Source organism: Macaca mulatta, chromosome 15 (genome assembly GCF_049350105.2).
Source record: "Macaca mulatta isolate MMU2019108-1 chromosome 15, T2T-MMU8v2.0, whole genome shotgun sequence".
In the NCBI taxonomy this organism is placed as follows: Eukaryota; Metazoa; Chordata; class Mammalia; order Primates; family Cercopithecidae; genus Macaca; species Macaca mulatta.
The window spans coordinates 58,539,150-58,553,223 of NC_133420.1; the positions used below are offsets into that span (position 1 = coordinate 58,539,150).

At 39.8% G+C, this 14,074-nt stretch overlaps 1 protein-coding gene across 3 annotated transcripts in view; it reads right to left on the bottom strand.

The window, feature by feature from the left end:
- Positions 1-2,171: 2,171 nt before the first annotated feature.
- The window catches only part of NR4A3 (nuclear receptor subfamily 4 group A member 3), a 43,922-nt gene continuing 32,019 nt past the window's right edge, over positions 2,172-14,074 (bottom strand). For 2 of the 3 annotated variants that reach the window (XM_002800032.4, XM_077965653.1), the window contains one exon: positions 2,172-5,455. In XM_002800032.4, the coding sequence (XP_002800078.3) occupies positions 5,208-5,455 (248 nt within the window). In that variant the 3' untranslated portion in view covers positions 2,172-5,207. The remainder of the gene's footprint in view (positions 5,456-14,074) is intronic. The other variant, XM_077965652.1, reaches the window with a different exon arrangement.

The following is a 14,074-nucleotide window of genomic DNA, read 5'->3' on the forward strand; positions in this document are numbered from 1 at the left end:
ATCCCTGGGCTCAGTGATGGAGCCATGAAATGAGTCAGACAGAGACAGAAAAACTAAAACAGGAAGGACAGCGCACTTGCAACGAAAGCCAAACAAAACAAGCATTGCCCATGTCAGTGTCACAGTGCAACTCAGAGACAACTCTGAGGAAGACTTTGCTGATGCATTTCATGAAGAATTTTGTTCATGGTGAGGGATGGCAAATAATAGAAGGTGCAAAAACCTTCTTTGAAACCGATGGGATTTTCAACTGGTCGGGCAAAGGATGGGCCTTCTTAGAAGAACGTTCAGAAAAGGTGATAAATTACTTAAGCTTCTTAGATTTTAGTCCTTTCAGTTTTCAGCCTAGCCCTGGAACAAAGGTTTATAAACAGCCTTGCTCATGGAGCAACCTCAGATGCCTCCTGAGATAAAGAAATGGGGAGGCTCTGAAATCAGTGCCTAAGGCAAAAAAACCCCACATAAAACCCAGATTATTCTTGAAAAGCACTTACATCACACTTAAGCTCAAAAGTCAACAATCAAAATAATGGAAAGCAGGATTTGAAGAGATATTTGCACATCCATGTTCACCGCAATATTATTCATAATAGTCTAGAGACGGAAGCAACCCAAATGCCCATTGATGGATTAATGGATAAACAAAATGTAGTATGTAAATACCATGGAATATTATTTAGCCTTAAAAAGGAAGGGAATTCTGGCACATGATACAACATGGATGGACCTGAGGACATTATGCTAAGTGAAATAAGCCAGTTATGAAAATGCAAATACTGTATGGTTTTACTTACATAAGTAGTCAAATGTATAGAGACAGAAGGTAGAATGGTGGTTGCCAGGGGCTGCAGAAGGAGGAATGGGGGGTTGTTTAATGGGTATAGAGTTTCAGTTTTACAAGACGAAAAAAGAGTTCTGGAAATTGCTTGCTCAACAATGTAGATGTACTTAACACTCCTGAACTGTACACTTAAAAACAGTTAGGATGGTAGATTTTATGTTATGTGTATTTTACCACAATTTAAAGTCAGAAATTAGTTGCTTGTGTTTCTCTTTGCATTTAACCTATAGGAATTCATCCACAGGCAAGTGCCCCTTTATTTAGCCCTGTTCTTCCTGGACCCTCCCCATTCAAACCACACCTTTGTCCTTATTGTCCCTAGAAGAGGGGCTTAACCCTCTCTTCTTATTTATTTTTTATTATAACCAAGCACTTATATTTGTTTTGTTTTTTTATTGATAAAAGCACCTACATTTGAATTTATGTCAGATGGCACTCCACTATAGCTGTCTTTCTTTTCTTACTAATCATAGTTTATGGTTGAGTAGTGAAGGTCCTGTTGAGAAGCAGGAGGAAGTGTTTGGCTCCTAAACCAAACACTTGCATAAGGTATTGTCTGTGACATCTAAATACTGTGTCTGCACAGTACACAAATAATATATTTATAATTTAATGCTGAATAATATTCTGCTGTATTTATATACCACATTTTGTTTATCCATTCATCTGTACTTAGATGTCACAGACAATACTTTATGCATGAACTGATGAAGTAAGTCATGAGAACTCCCACACTTTTGAGTCGTCAACACACAAAAAGCACATTTGCACTAACTCAGAACACATGATGTTTTGGGTAGAGTTGAAGAAGTATTACCCACAAAGAAGGGGTTTCTAAGTAATGTAGTAGTGATGGCTCAAACAAAAAGGCAGAGAGCACTCATCCATCTTGGAGAACTATAACCCTGATTCTTGGGAATGTTGGTTCACAAACTGTATCATATTTTCTTGATATAAAAATGAATCTTTCTTACCTTTAAAGAACACTTTTAGCCAACAAATTTTAGCTCCATTTACATTATATACAGTTGAAAGAAAAATGGGAGTTTCACACACTGTGCATGTTTGTATCTCCTCAAAGCACTCAGCAGTGGTTTGCCCCTAGGAAGTAGTCAATAAATGGTTATTGAATTTAGAATGTCCTTCTTTTCAATCAGTAAGGTTTAATATATATCCAATTCAGAAATCCTATTAATTTTTCAGCATTACTAAGCCTTTAAAAATCAATTTTGGGGATGTGCTTAAGAGTTCACAGCAAATACTATTACATAATAATTTAGAGAAAACTGTTAAATGAATCATGCTTATTCAATACACCAGTAGCCATTGATAAAATGTAATTTAATTTAATCATTTAAATTTACATTGTTAATGTACAAGAGCATTTCTTTCAAACCACAGGTTAACACACACTAAAGAGCAATGCTGTTAGAGGAGCAGAGAAACTTTGGAAAACTCTGCTGTCTGAAATAAAAGCAAGGCACTCTCCATTAACAGCTGGTGGCTTCCTGATTTCCGCCCACAGAAGGCATGTTCACACTGAGAGAGCTCTCCCACAAGGGGAGGAATCACCTGCTTTAATACATGTTGTCCTCTTCTGTGCTAGTGTGGTCATCCACTCTGTATAAACTTATGTGCAACATTCAGACAAAAAAAAAGGGGGGGAGTTGAGTTGATAGATGACTTGGGAGGCTCTCATAGTTGTAATAACTATGGAAGACAGAAGAACATGCTATCATCTTTATTTTTAGCACTCATATCTGGACCTAGTACTAAAAAAGCTTCTTCATTCCTTCCAACCACTAGATTATAATGGCTAAAAAGTCTTTTCCTTAAATCTGATGGGTGTAAAAATAAAAAGTAATGGCATTTCTCTAGGGCTCTGTTTTTGTTTTGTTTTGTTCTTCCTTTATAGACATGACAAAAACAAGGATTAACTTTCCAAATATTCATGGTGCACAAGAAGGTTATGTATGCACAGTATTTCTAATTTATTCAAATTCAATTTGAATTTGGTCTGAAGCTATCTTGTATGAAATGTTAGCTTTCCTGATACTTAATAATATTTATTATGTTTGCATATAAGCTCAAAAAATTAATGCAAAAGTATACTTTACTCATGGTTATCTTCTGGTAAATATTAGTGGTTATGTTTAAAAGCCTGATTTTATATAGATGGAGTAAGTTGAGAAAAAAAAAGACTATGGAAAGGTAAATTAGGTCTTAGTCTTGATTCTGTTACTAGCTGTTTGACTTTGATTAACTCTTCACCCTTCAATGGGCCCCAGTTTGCTCCTCTATGAATTTTAGGGGTTGGACTAGTTGACAGGCCAGGCCCCTTCCAAGTCTAACATTTCAAAATTCTAACATTCCAGGTTCTATCATCTTGATATATAAAAATAACAATCTTTCATAAAAGCACACATAAACATAACACATAATCAAATATTAGAATGACTCCTGGAAAAAAAAATATGATTTCCTATCTGGGTTATACTTTGCAGCAGTTAGGCAATTCATTTGGCATTTGTTTGATTGTATAATTTAATGACAATATAAACAGCATAGTTTTGTTATCTTTCCTTTAAAAAGACTAAAGCAAAAATGATTTAAAGCTAACAAAAACTACATCAGTTTGACATTCAAAGTTTGTTTCTTAGCAAAATGGCCAAAGATATTTTGACTTGATACAGAGTATATAATATAAAGACTTTTAGACCTAAAAATCTTCAAACATTATTCGAATTTAGCAAAACATAAGCAAAATTTTAATATCAAAGTGCTAAACAGTACTGCCTTAAAAGTCACTGCAAATGAACCATAAAATAACGGCATGGGAAGTGACATTTATTGTACAAATGGTTAATAAAAAGACACATTATAAATATATATATGTAACCTGCTATATTTATATATATATATATTTGCTTATTTAATTTCTAATTGGTGTATCCAAGTCACTGTGAACACCCCATTTTAATTACTTTGTAACTCAGCTTCCAGGAGCTGGTGGTCTTGCAATAAATACAGGCAAAGCTATTACAATATAACGTGCATACAAATGTTTATACAAATAAGGACACTATGCAACAATTATCTCATAGTAATATGGCATTAACAGTAGAAACATACAAAAGGGAGTACGAACACGGAATGTTGAAACGCAGCCCACTAATCCTTCCTAGTACTCACACTCATACTATTTTTAAAATCTTTTCTAGTATTCACATTCATACTATTTTTTAAAAAGAAGATTTGCTTGCTCTCCAAAATTGTCTCCTTAACAAATAACAAAAATTAAATTATATCTATAAAAATCCTTATTGTCCCTGGTGCTTACCCTGTATGACCCAGTTCCTGCTGATTTGAATGTTCTTATCTAGGGATCAAATACTCGACTGACTTATGGAGCTTCTGAATGAATATACTAGTCAGTTGCTATAACTGAAACAAGTTTAGGGAACTCTGGTGGGGTTGATAGAACACAACCAAAACAGTTACATGTAATCCAGTTTATAATCTGATCCGCTTTCAGGATAGCTGGACAGTCAGGGCAGGGATCTGGTTCCATCAGGAATGGCCTAAAAATCTTGGATAGGCCATACCTCAGAAGGGATCTACAGGAAAGGTGAACCCAGCCTCTGCTAGGAATATTAGCATGCGTTATTTGCTAACGTGACTGCCTCCTTTTTATTTCCATATAGAATAAAGGAGAGTTAATAAACAAGACTTAGTAAGACAGCACTTTAAAAAATTGCACTTGTTTATGGAAGCAAACAGCCATTATTGTTTTGCTATGTCTGATTTGTAGGTAATCCTCCATCTTTCACCATTTGTTAAAATAAAGGAAGAAGGAAATTAAAAGGAAGTTTCTGCCTTGTTTGCACCACATACGTACCTTTGATACAGGAAGTGTATTTTCAAGGGACCAATCTTTAAGACACATCCTACCCTGGCAAACAACCCTTGGCTGTTCTTGTTTTTAAATACAAAGCAACTATAATTGTAGTCCCCAGAAAGAGTTTTAAAACAGTTATATTATCCTTTTTTTTTTTTTTTCCTGCTGGGATAGCATTGTCCAAAAGTGCTTTGTTAGCAATTTCTTAGAAAACCCTCATGAACTATACCCCCCTCCCACCCTATCCCCCAATGCCTAAATATAAAACACAACCCCAACACAATACTCTGCAAGTTTTCTGGCTTTAGGTTGTAAGGAAAAGAGCCAGAAAAAAAAGTCTGCTTTCTACAGGAGCTGTTTTTCCTCTTAAGGAAGGACAGGAAATGATAGGTTTCCAGACCTATTCCTTTGCTGCGTAGCAAGCAGGTGCTAGGAGAAGAGGCGGCTCACTGCTCAGGCTGCTCCTGATTAGAAAGGTAGGGTGTCCAGGAAGAGCTTGTCGATGACGGAAGGTGGAGACACCAAGTCTTCCAGCTTCAGGTAGAAGATGCGCTGGAGGCCCAGGGTGCAGATCTTCCTCAGTTCTACCAGGGCACCCAGGACCTTGGACTCGGTGGGCTCCAGAGCCTGTCCCTTACTCTGATGGTCTTTTAAACTGCTTGTGATCTTGTTGCATAGCTCCTCGACTCTCTTTGGTTCTTTTAACCCATGTCTTTCTGCAGAGGGATAGAGAAGAGCAAGAAGTTTAGGAGGCAAATACATCTTAAGACACTTTGAATGCCTAATTGAGGTCTGTGTCTCATTCTGCCAGTTTGGGTGGCTTCTTAACAATCAAAGTGCCCTCCCTGTTAGAGGTAGCTCATGGCCTTTGGTATTAAACAACACCAAGGTTTGAATCCCAGTCCCAACACTTACTTGCTGTGCGCCCTAGAGTAAGTCTCTTTACTTCTGAGCACCCATTTCCTTATGAGATGAAGAAAATGATCATACCCAATTTGGGGTTTCTGGGATAGCCAGCTTAGGTAAGTAACACAAGGGAAGCACAGTTCCTGGCACACAGCCACATGGAATGAATGGCAGGGTGTTTATTATTTTTGCATACATTGTCCTACTAAGGACTCACAAAGCCCTGTCAGTAGGCAACTATTTTTCAGAGTGACACAGAAACACATCCAGGCAAATGAATTAATGTTTCTATCTTGACAGACTCACTTAAGGGAGGTGGGGAGGCTGTAACTTCCATTTGCTAATGCAAGGGCTGCTCGAAAAGACCCAACATAGCAAAGTGCATTCCTGTGTTTTCATGCTAACCAGCACTGAGAAGAATTCAGCTTTTCTTTTCCTTGTTTTGTTCCCCCCAACTTGAAACCCCTATTGACATACACCTGGCACTCTGTACAAAATACACATGTCCTCCTGCTGTGGAGATGGAAAAGTCATAGAGAAGGGGAGGAAGCCCAGAAGGATGTGGTGCAGGCACTTTATAATGTATCAAGACACAAATACCAGTATCTTATATTTTACAAAACAATATATAAAATGATCTCCATGTTAAATACTATGATCTATTTTATGTATAAGGTTAAATGAATTTCCCAAAGTCACTCAGCTGCTAAAAGCTGGGATGAGAACCCAGTTTACTGAGGCAAATATTGGCCTCTTGTGCGATCTTGGCTCACTGCTCCCCTACTTCCCCCCACCCCCCTCCCCACAGTTCAAGCAATTCTCCTGCCTCACCCTCCTGAGTAGCTGGGACTACAGGTGGGCACCATCATGCCCAGCTAATTTTTTGTATTTTCCGTAGAGATGGGGTTTTGCCATATTGGCCAGGCTGGCCTCGAACTCCTGACCTCAAGTGAGCCTCCCACCTTGGCCTCCCAAAGTGTTGGGATTACAGGAATGAGCCACTGTGCTTGGCCTCAGAGCCTCATTTCCAAGGGAAGAGTTTGTCCTCTGTTATCTCAAACTTTTCTTCTCTCAGTACATTTACATGTAAAATCATAATCCTTGAGATATCGAAGACATCCTTCTAATGGGAAATCAAGCAATAGTTTCTAATTTTTACGAAATTTTTTTTTTTTTTTGAGTCACGGTCTTGCTCTGTTGCCTGGGCTGCAGTGCAGTGGTGCAATCATGGTTCACTGTAGTCTGGAACTCCTGGGCTTAAGTGATCCTCCTGCCTCAGCCTCCCAAGTAGCTAGGACTATAGGCATGCACCACCATACCTGATTGATTTTTAAATTAATTTTTGTAGAGGTAGGGCCTCACTATATTGCCTAGGCTGGTCTTAAACTCCTGGACTCAAGTGATCCTCCTGCCTCAGCTTCCCAAAGTGCTGAAATTACAGGCATGAGCTACTGTGGCTAGCTCTAAATTAATTTTTTTAAGTTGGAGACATTTTTGTTAGAAAAGTTATTTCCTGCTGGGCGCGGTGGCTCACGCCTGTAATCCCAGCACTTTGGGAGGCCAAGGTGGGTGAATCACGAGGTCAGGAGATTGAGACCATACTGGCTAACACGGTGAAACTCCGTCTCTATGAAAAATACAAAAAATTAGGTGGGCTGTGGTGGCGGCGCCTGTAGTCCCAGCTACTCGGGAGGCTGAGGCAGGAGAATGGCATGAACCCAGGAGGCGGAGCTTGCAGTGAGCCAAGATCGCACCACTGCACTCCAGCCTGGGCAACAAAGCGAGACTCCGTCTCAAGAAAAAAAAAAAAAAGAAAGAAAAGTTATTTCCTTGAAGCAAAAGTTGCAGTGAGCCGAGATCGCACCACTGCACTCCAGCCTGGGCGACAGAACAAGACTTGTCCCAAATAAGAGGCCTGGGAACCAGAAAATTTGCATTATCCTCAGTTTGGCTAGTTGTGTATGATTTGGGGAAGTTCCTCCCTCTTTGGGGCCCTGTAAAAGGAGAAGGTTGAACTTAATTATCTGTAAGGCCCCAAAGCTCTGAGTTCTGATGTGTGTCTGTCCTTCTGTCCTTCCTTCCTTCCTTCCTTCCTTCCTTCCTTCCTTCCTTCCTTCCTTCCTTCCTTCCTTCCTTCCTTCCTTCCTTCCTCCCTCCCTCCCTCCCTCCCTCCCTCCCTTCCTCCCTCCCTCCCTCCTTCCCTTCCTCCCCTCTCTCTCTTTCTTTCTTTACTTCTTGACAGAGTCTCACTCTGTCACTTAGACTGTAGTGCAGTGGTGAAATCTCAGCTCACTACAACATCCACCTTCTGGGTTCAAAAGATCCTCCTGCCTCAGCGTCCCAATTAGCTGGGATTACAAGTGTGTGCACCACACCTGGCTAATTTTTGTATTTTTAGTGGAGACAGGGTTTCACCATATCAGCCAGACTGGTCTCAAGTGATCCACCCACCTCGGCCTCCCAAAGTGCTGGGATTACAGGCATGCACTCCTGCACCTGGCCTGATATGTTATAATATCAAAATTCAGGCACACACTCCTGCACCTGGCCTGATATGTTATAATATCAAAATACTACCATGAAGATTGCCAGCGGCATCTCTGTGGATTGTAAGTTGCAGGCATCTTGTCTCAATGCAATATGCTATAAAGAGAAGGGCACTGGCCCTGGAGTTAGACAGACCTGGGTTCTAGTTCTGGTTCTGTCACTTACTAGCTGGGTGACCTAATTTCTCTAAGGCTCAATGTCTTCACAGGAAAATCAGAATTATTGGGTGGCAGATACACAGCCTTTGCCGTATCCTTCCTGTGTGTCTTCAATGTTATGTAATAAATTAAAAGAAAAAGTAAAATGATAATAAAACCCAACTGCATGGACTGTTGTGGCTCAATTAAGATAATGTTATGGAAAAGTGGTCTGTCAACTGTAGAGAGCTATACACTGGAATAACTGGTTCTGGAATAATCAGAACCAAAGACAATGCTTGCCAGTGGGCAAGTGGCTGGCAAATACAAGGTCTAACAAAAGGCAATTAGTGGCCTAATTTCCAAGCTTTGCAGTGCATCATTTTGCTTTCCCTGAGAAACTATTAGCTAATCAGCCCAGGTGCAGACCTGTCTCCTACGGCTTATCTTTACTAAATACATAGGCTCCATGTTTCAGTCTCAGAAGAAGCACCTGAGAGTGAATTTTAAGAGAATCCTGCATGCAGTGCAGTGGTGTTCTGCCTAAAGTTTTATTTTTCTCCCCAAAACAAAAGAACACGCTGTAAATTTGGCAGTAAATTTCAAGAGCTATAAATCGTCCATAGCCTCTGACTATGTAATCCCACCCTTGGGAATTTATCCAAAGGAAACATTTAACAGAAGAATAAAACTGTATACATGCAGACATTTGATTCAGTATTATCTATTACCAAGACAAAACAAAACAAAAGCAAACAAAAAAACTGGAAAAAGGCAAAGGGCTGAAGAATAGGGGAACTGTTAAGTAAATAATGGTATATGGAAGGGAAGATTCTGGAGACATCAAACAGAACAAATATGAAGGCTGTGAAGCAAAATAAAAAAATGTTTACAACATTAAATAAAGAGTAGAATATTAAATACTAAAGCTGTGATTCCATCTACGCAAATATTATTTCTTCATATAAAGAAGGGTGAAAGAAAATATAAACATGAAAATACCTATGGGGTTTGGGGATAACTTTTTTGTTTCTTTTAAAATGTCCAGGTTGTGCTCTTTGTGTAATAATGTTAAAACAGAACAAGATGGATTTCGTCCTTTGTGAAGTCCTTGAGTAGTTATAACATGATCAAACATCACCTTGCTGATACTAAATTCAATTAATAGTGAGAAATATCCAATTAGATTCATAACCTAGGAAGAGTCGCCTTTCTCAGAATAAATACCAATCCATTGACTTAAGCTTTCCCTTCCTTTCAGTGTCTCATGTCTTACATAACATTCAAGATCTCATATTCATCATCAGGATACAGGAACTGAGCAATATGTTGGCTAGATTTGGGGAGGGGCTAATTGTGGAACCTTGTAACCAGACTTTCTCATGGCCAGACTCCCAGAAGGTACTGCAGAGTTTTCCCTGCTCTCCAACCAGTTGCCACTGCTCAATAACTATGGCAACCATTATTTATTCAGTGAATTCAAGTGGAGATCGATACCTCCTGCCAGCTGGATCAACTCTAGGCCTGGAATTCCTTGAGGAATTCAGAGACACTCCTGTTAGAAGCCAAAGGCACCTCAACCCTTCTTTGTTGTTTTGAACAGCCACTGGATTTGTAGCTTCTTTACTTTTTCAAAAGGGCTGAGATAATATTCAGTCTCCATGCAAACTACTGCCAGCAGCCAAGAAGATTTTCAAATCACTAGGGAGTCACTAAGTGTCTGGGTCCTTCCCTAGTAATTTGAAATCCCTTAAAACCTAATCACTGACATTTTAGTTAAAGGGATCTCCTTTCTTCTTGTAGCTTGGTAAACATGGCTACGGAGCTGATATACAGAGTTCATAAATTCGGGGAGAAATAAGGCATTTGAACTATCCCCCTTCCTAGAGAATTATACACGGAAGATTTTAGTTTAAGGTCTTTGTCCACCATTAAACAAAACAAGCTTCTTAATATTTCTTGCATTTTGGTCTATATAATTTTCATAGAATGCTTCAGTATTTTAACTCTGGCATTATATATTCAAAACTTTAAAACATAACATACAGAAATGGTTAAGTAATTGACTTATATGTCATAATCATTGTATATATAGATTGGAAAGGGTTTGAGTTATTTAATTCAAATTCCCATCTAAGACAAGAATCTCTACTACAAGTTACCATAAAGAGAGTGTCAGGTAGTGGCTGGACTAGGAGTTAACTATAATATTATGCCTTAACAATACAAATATATTTAATAGCACTTTATATAACACTCTGATACTTAGATATTTAGATTATTTTATTTAGATTATTTTATCTCACTCTCACAACAATCCTGTGAATTAGGCAGGACAAAGATTATCTTTAACTAACAGGTATGGAGAGTAAGGCTCAATTAAGTAGCTTGCCCATAGTCAAAATTAGCGAGGGGCTATTTTCTTTCACTCCAAGTCCAGAGATATTTCTCTTATAACAGGATGCCTTCCATCTCTGGACGTCTCTAATTGTTAGAAAGTTTCTCCTCGTCCTGAGATGAGCTAGCCTTTCTATAACTCTCTCCTATTTTCTGTGCACCAAATTAACCAATTACTTCTTTCAACAACTATTTATTGAGCACCTATTCTGTGGCAAGGAATGTTATAACTACTGGGGTTAGAGATGCGACAGACAGATCACACTCCTAATCCTTGTGTGGTATGAACATCTAAAGACACTGTTGGATTCCTGTGCATTTTAGCTATCCAGGCATAGACATCTCTGCTTAGAGCAAGAGGGAGGGGCTGGGAGGTAGGGGGAACCAGGGAAGAAGGAGTCAGGGAGAGAAAGTGATGGAATGAAATAATAGAGCTACATTTAGGTCTGTGCTCATGTTTTCTCATCTTCACCTGGTTAAGATCTACTCATTCTTTGGATCTCAGATCAAATATTTCTTGAAGGAAGCTTCCCTTTTTACCCCCATTCTAGATCATGTTCTCCTCTGGCATTCTAATCTTTCCCTTTGCAGGACACAACAGTCTGAAATCAGATAGTTACATGATTTTTCTCCTCCCATTAATTGTAAGTACCATGGGGGCATGAACTGTATTTGCCTAACATTGTATCTCCAGCACCAAGCCTAGTACATAGGAGACACCCAATAAATATCTGTTAAATGGATACACAGAGGATCAAGGATCTGTGAAAAATGATTATATAAGTACTAAAAGGGTAAGCTGCTAAGAATAAATATACAGGTTGGGAGTTAGTAAGAAGCTAACAACAGTAAAGAACTTTACAAAATCTAAAACCTACCATATCAAAGCTTTGGAATTATATTTCCTGGCTGTAAACCTGAGCTCTACCACTTATTTATTTATTTATTTATTTTTGAGATGGAGTCTCACTGTGTCGCCAGGCTGGAGTTCAGTGGTGCAATCTCAGCTCACTGCAACCTCTGCCTCCCGGGTTCAAGCGATTCTCCCGTTTAGCCTCCCAAGTAGCTGGGACTACAGGTGCGTGCCAGCATGCCCAGCTAATTTTTGTACTTTTAGTAGCGACGGGGTTTCACCATGTTGGCCAGGATGGTCTCCATCTCTTGACCTTGTGATCCGCCCGCCTCAGCCTCCCAAAGTGCTGGGATTACAGGCGTAAGCCATCACGCCTGGCCTTGACCACTTATTAACTGGGTGACTTTGGGTCTGTTTCCACATTTGTAAAATGGTGCTAATAATGGTACCTGCCTTATGGGTTGTTATGAGAAGTAAACGAGTTAGTACATGTCAAGTATTTGGAACCATGCCTAGCATATAGTGAGCACTTAGTGAATATTTGCAAGTATCCTCTCTATCTAAAACTCAAGTCATTACCTTCCCGTTCAAATCAGCCACTTCTTTAAGCTTGTCTATTACGATATTACAGCCTTTCACATCACTCTCATAATCATCTCTAACAATTCCTTCCCTCCGAGCCATCATATTTAATCCATTGCAAGAACTTCCGTTATTATCTCTGTGATGTTCCTTGCATTTATATCTCCCTCTCAATACTCATGGCCTCTGGACCAGGATCTTCAATATCTTTGCTATCTAGATCATTTTAATAGCTCTTGACTGATCTCCATGCTTCCTGTATCTGCTGTTAGCCATTCCAGGTACTTCCAAGTTTATTTATTAAGCAACATTAAACAAAATAACACATGTAAAGCCCTTGGCACAGTGCCTGGCACCGAGTATTTTAAAATGGTAGTTATTAATTTCATAGATTGCTAATTACCAATAGGTTCCCTTGTTCCTTGCTACTTAAGGTGTGGGCCCCAGACCAGCAGCATCAGCATCACCTGGGAGCTTGCTGGAAATGCAGAATCTGTTTAGGTAGGTCCTGCCCCAGACCTACCTAACCAGAATCTGCAATGCAACAAGATGCCCAGTGATGTGAACCCTGGAGAAGCTCTGCTCTAGTCAATCCTAGTACCCATAAGATGCTTGACTCAGTCCACACCTAGTGTTCATCTAGTCTCTGTAAACCTCATTCCCCAAAGTGGGAACTCACTCCTCAAGGCAGCTTATTCCAATTTCAAATGGTTCTTTCTATGAGAAAGTTTTTCTTATATTGAGCTAAAATTTGCCATCCTATGTATCAGGGATCCTCAAATGGTATTGGTCCATGGCCTGTTAGGAACTGGGCCACACGACAGGAGGTGAGTGGCGGGCAAGCAAGTGAAGCTTCATCTGTATTTACAGCCACTCCCCATTATTTGCATTACCACCTGAGCTCCACCTCCTGTCAGATGAGTGGCGGTATTAGATTCTCATAGGAGTGTGAACCCTATTGTGAACTGTGCATGTGAGGGATCTAGGTTGCACGCTCCTTATGAGAATCTAACGTGTGGTGATCTGTCACTGTCTCCCGTCACTCCCAGATGAGACCATCTAGTTGCAGGAAAATGAGCTCAGGGTTCCCACTGATTCTACATTATGGTGAGTTATAAAATTATTTAATTATATACTACAATGTAATGATAATAGAAATAAAGTGCCCAATAAATGTAATACACTTGAATCATCCCGAAACCATTCCCCCAACCCCAGTCCAAGGAAAAATTGTCTTCCATGAAACCAGTCCCTAGTGCCAAAAAAGTTGGGGACTGCTGTTATATGTAGTTCCCACTTCTGCCTCTTGGGCTTATATGAGAAATGTCAAATTCTCTTCCTCATGGCAGGGAGTAGGGGATAAAGAAAGGGATGATAGTAACCATCAGGAGCCCCACCAAGGGGAAAAGTAACTCCCCTTTCTGAGCAGGTGTTAGGGCAAAGGTTAACTTGGTGACAACAATGCAGTTCCAGCCAAAGGGGAAGGAAAGGTGGGCCCCTGGAGAGAGAGGTGTGTGTAGTTCAAACACCAACAAACAGGACTCCCCACTCTCAGCTCTACCCCTTTTTCTGGGAATTCACCTTATTGCTACCACTCATGCCATATACAACATCCTTTACTGATGGGCAGTCCCAGAGACATTGAGCCCACGCTGGTCAGGAAGCCACAAGTCAGTCAGCAGTCTGTGGTGAGGCTGATTTAAATGGTACTTTTCAGTCTGACTGTCTTTGATTTGGTAGAGTATGTGTCTGTCTCTCTCTCCAGTGAGACCACAGACTCTTTAAGGGTAAGGGAATGTGTGTCTGGTGCACAGTAGATGCTCAATAAGTATTTACTGAATTAATCTGAATCGAAAGAAGGCAATTTTCAAGAATTCATAGTTTTCTCATGACTGTGGTAGGCTAAAAATTAA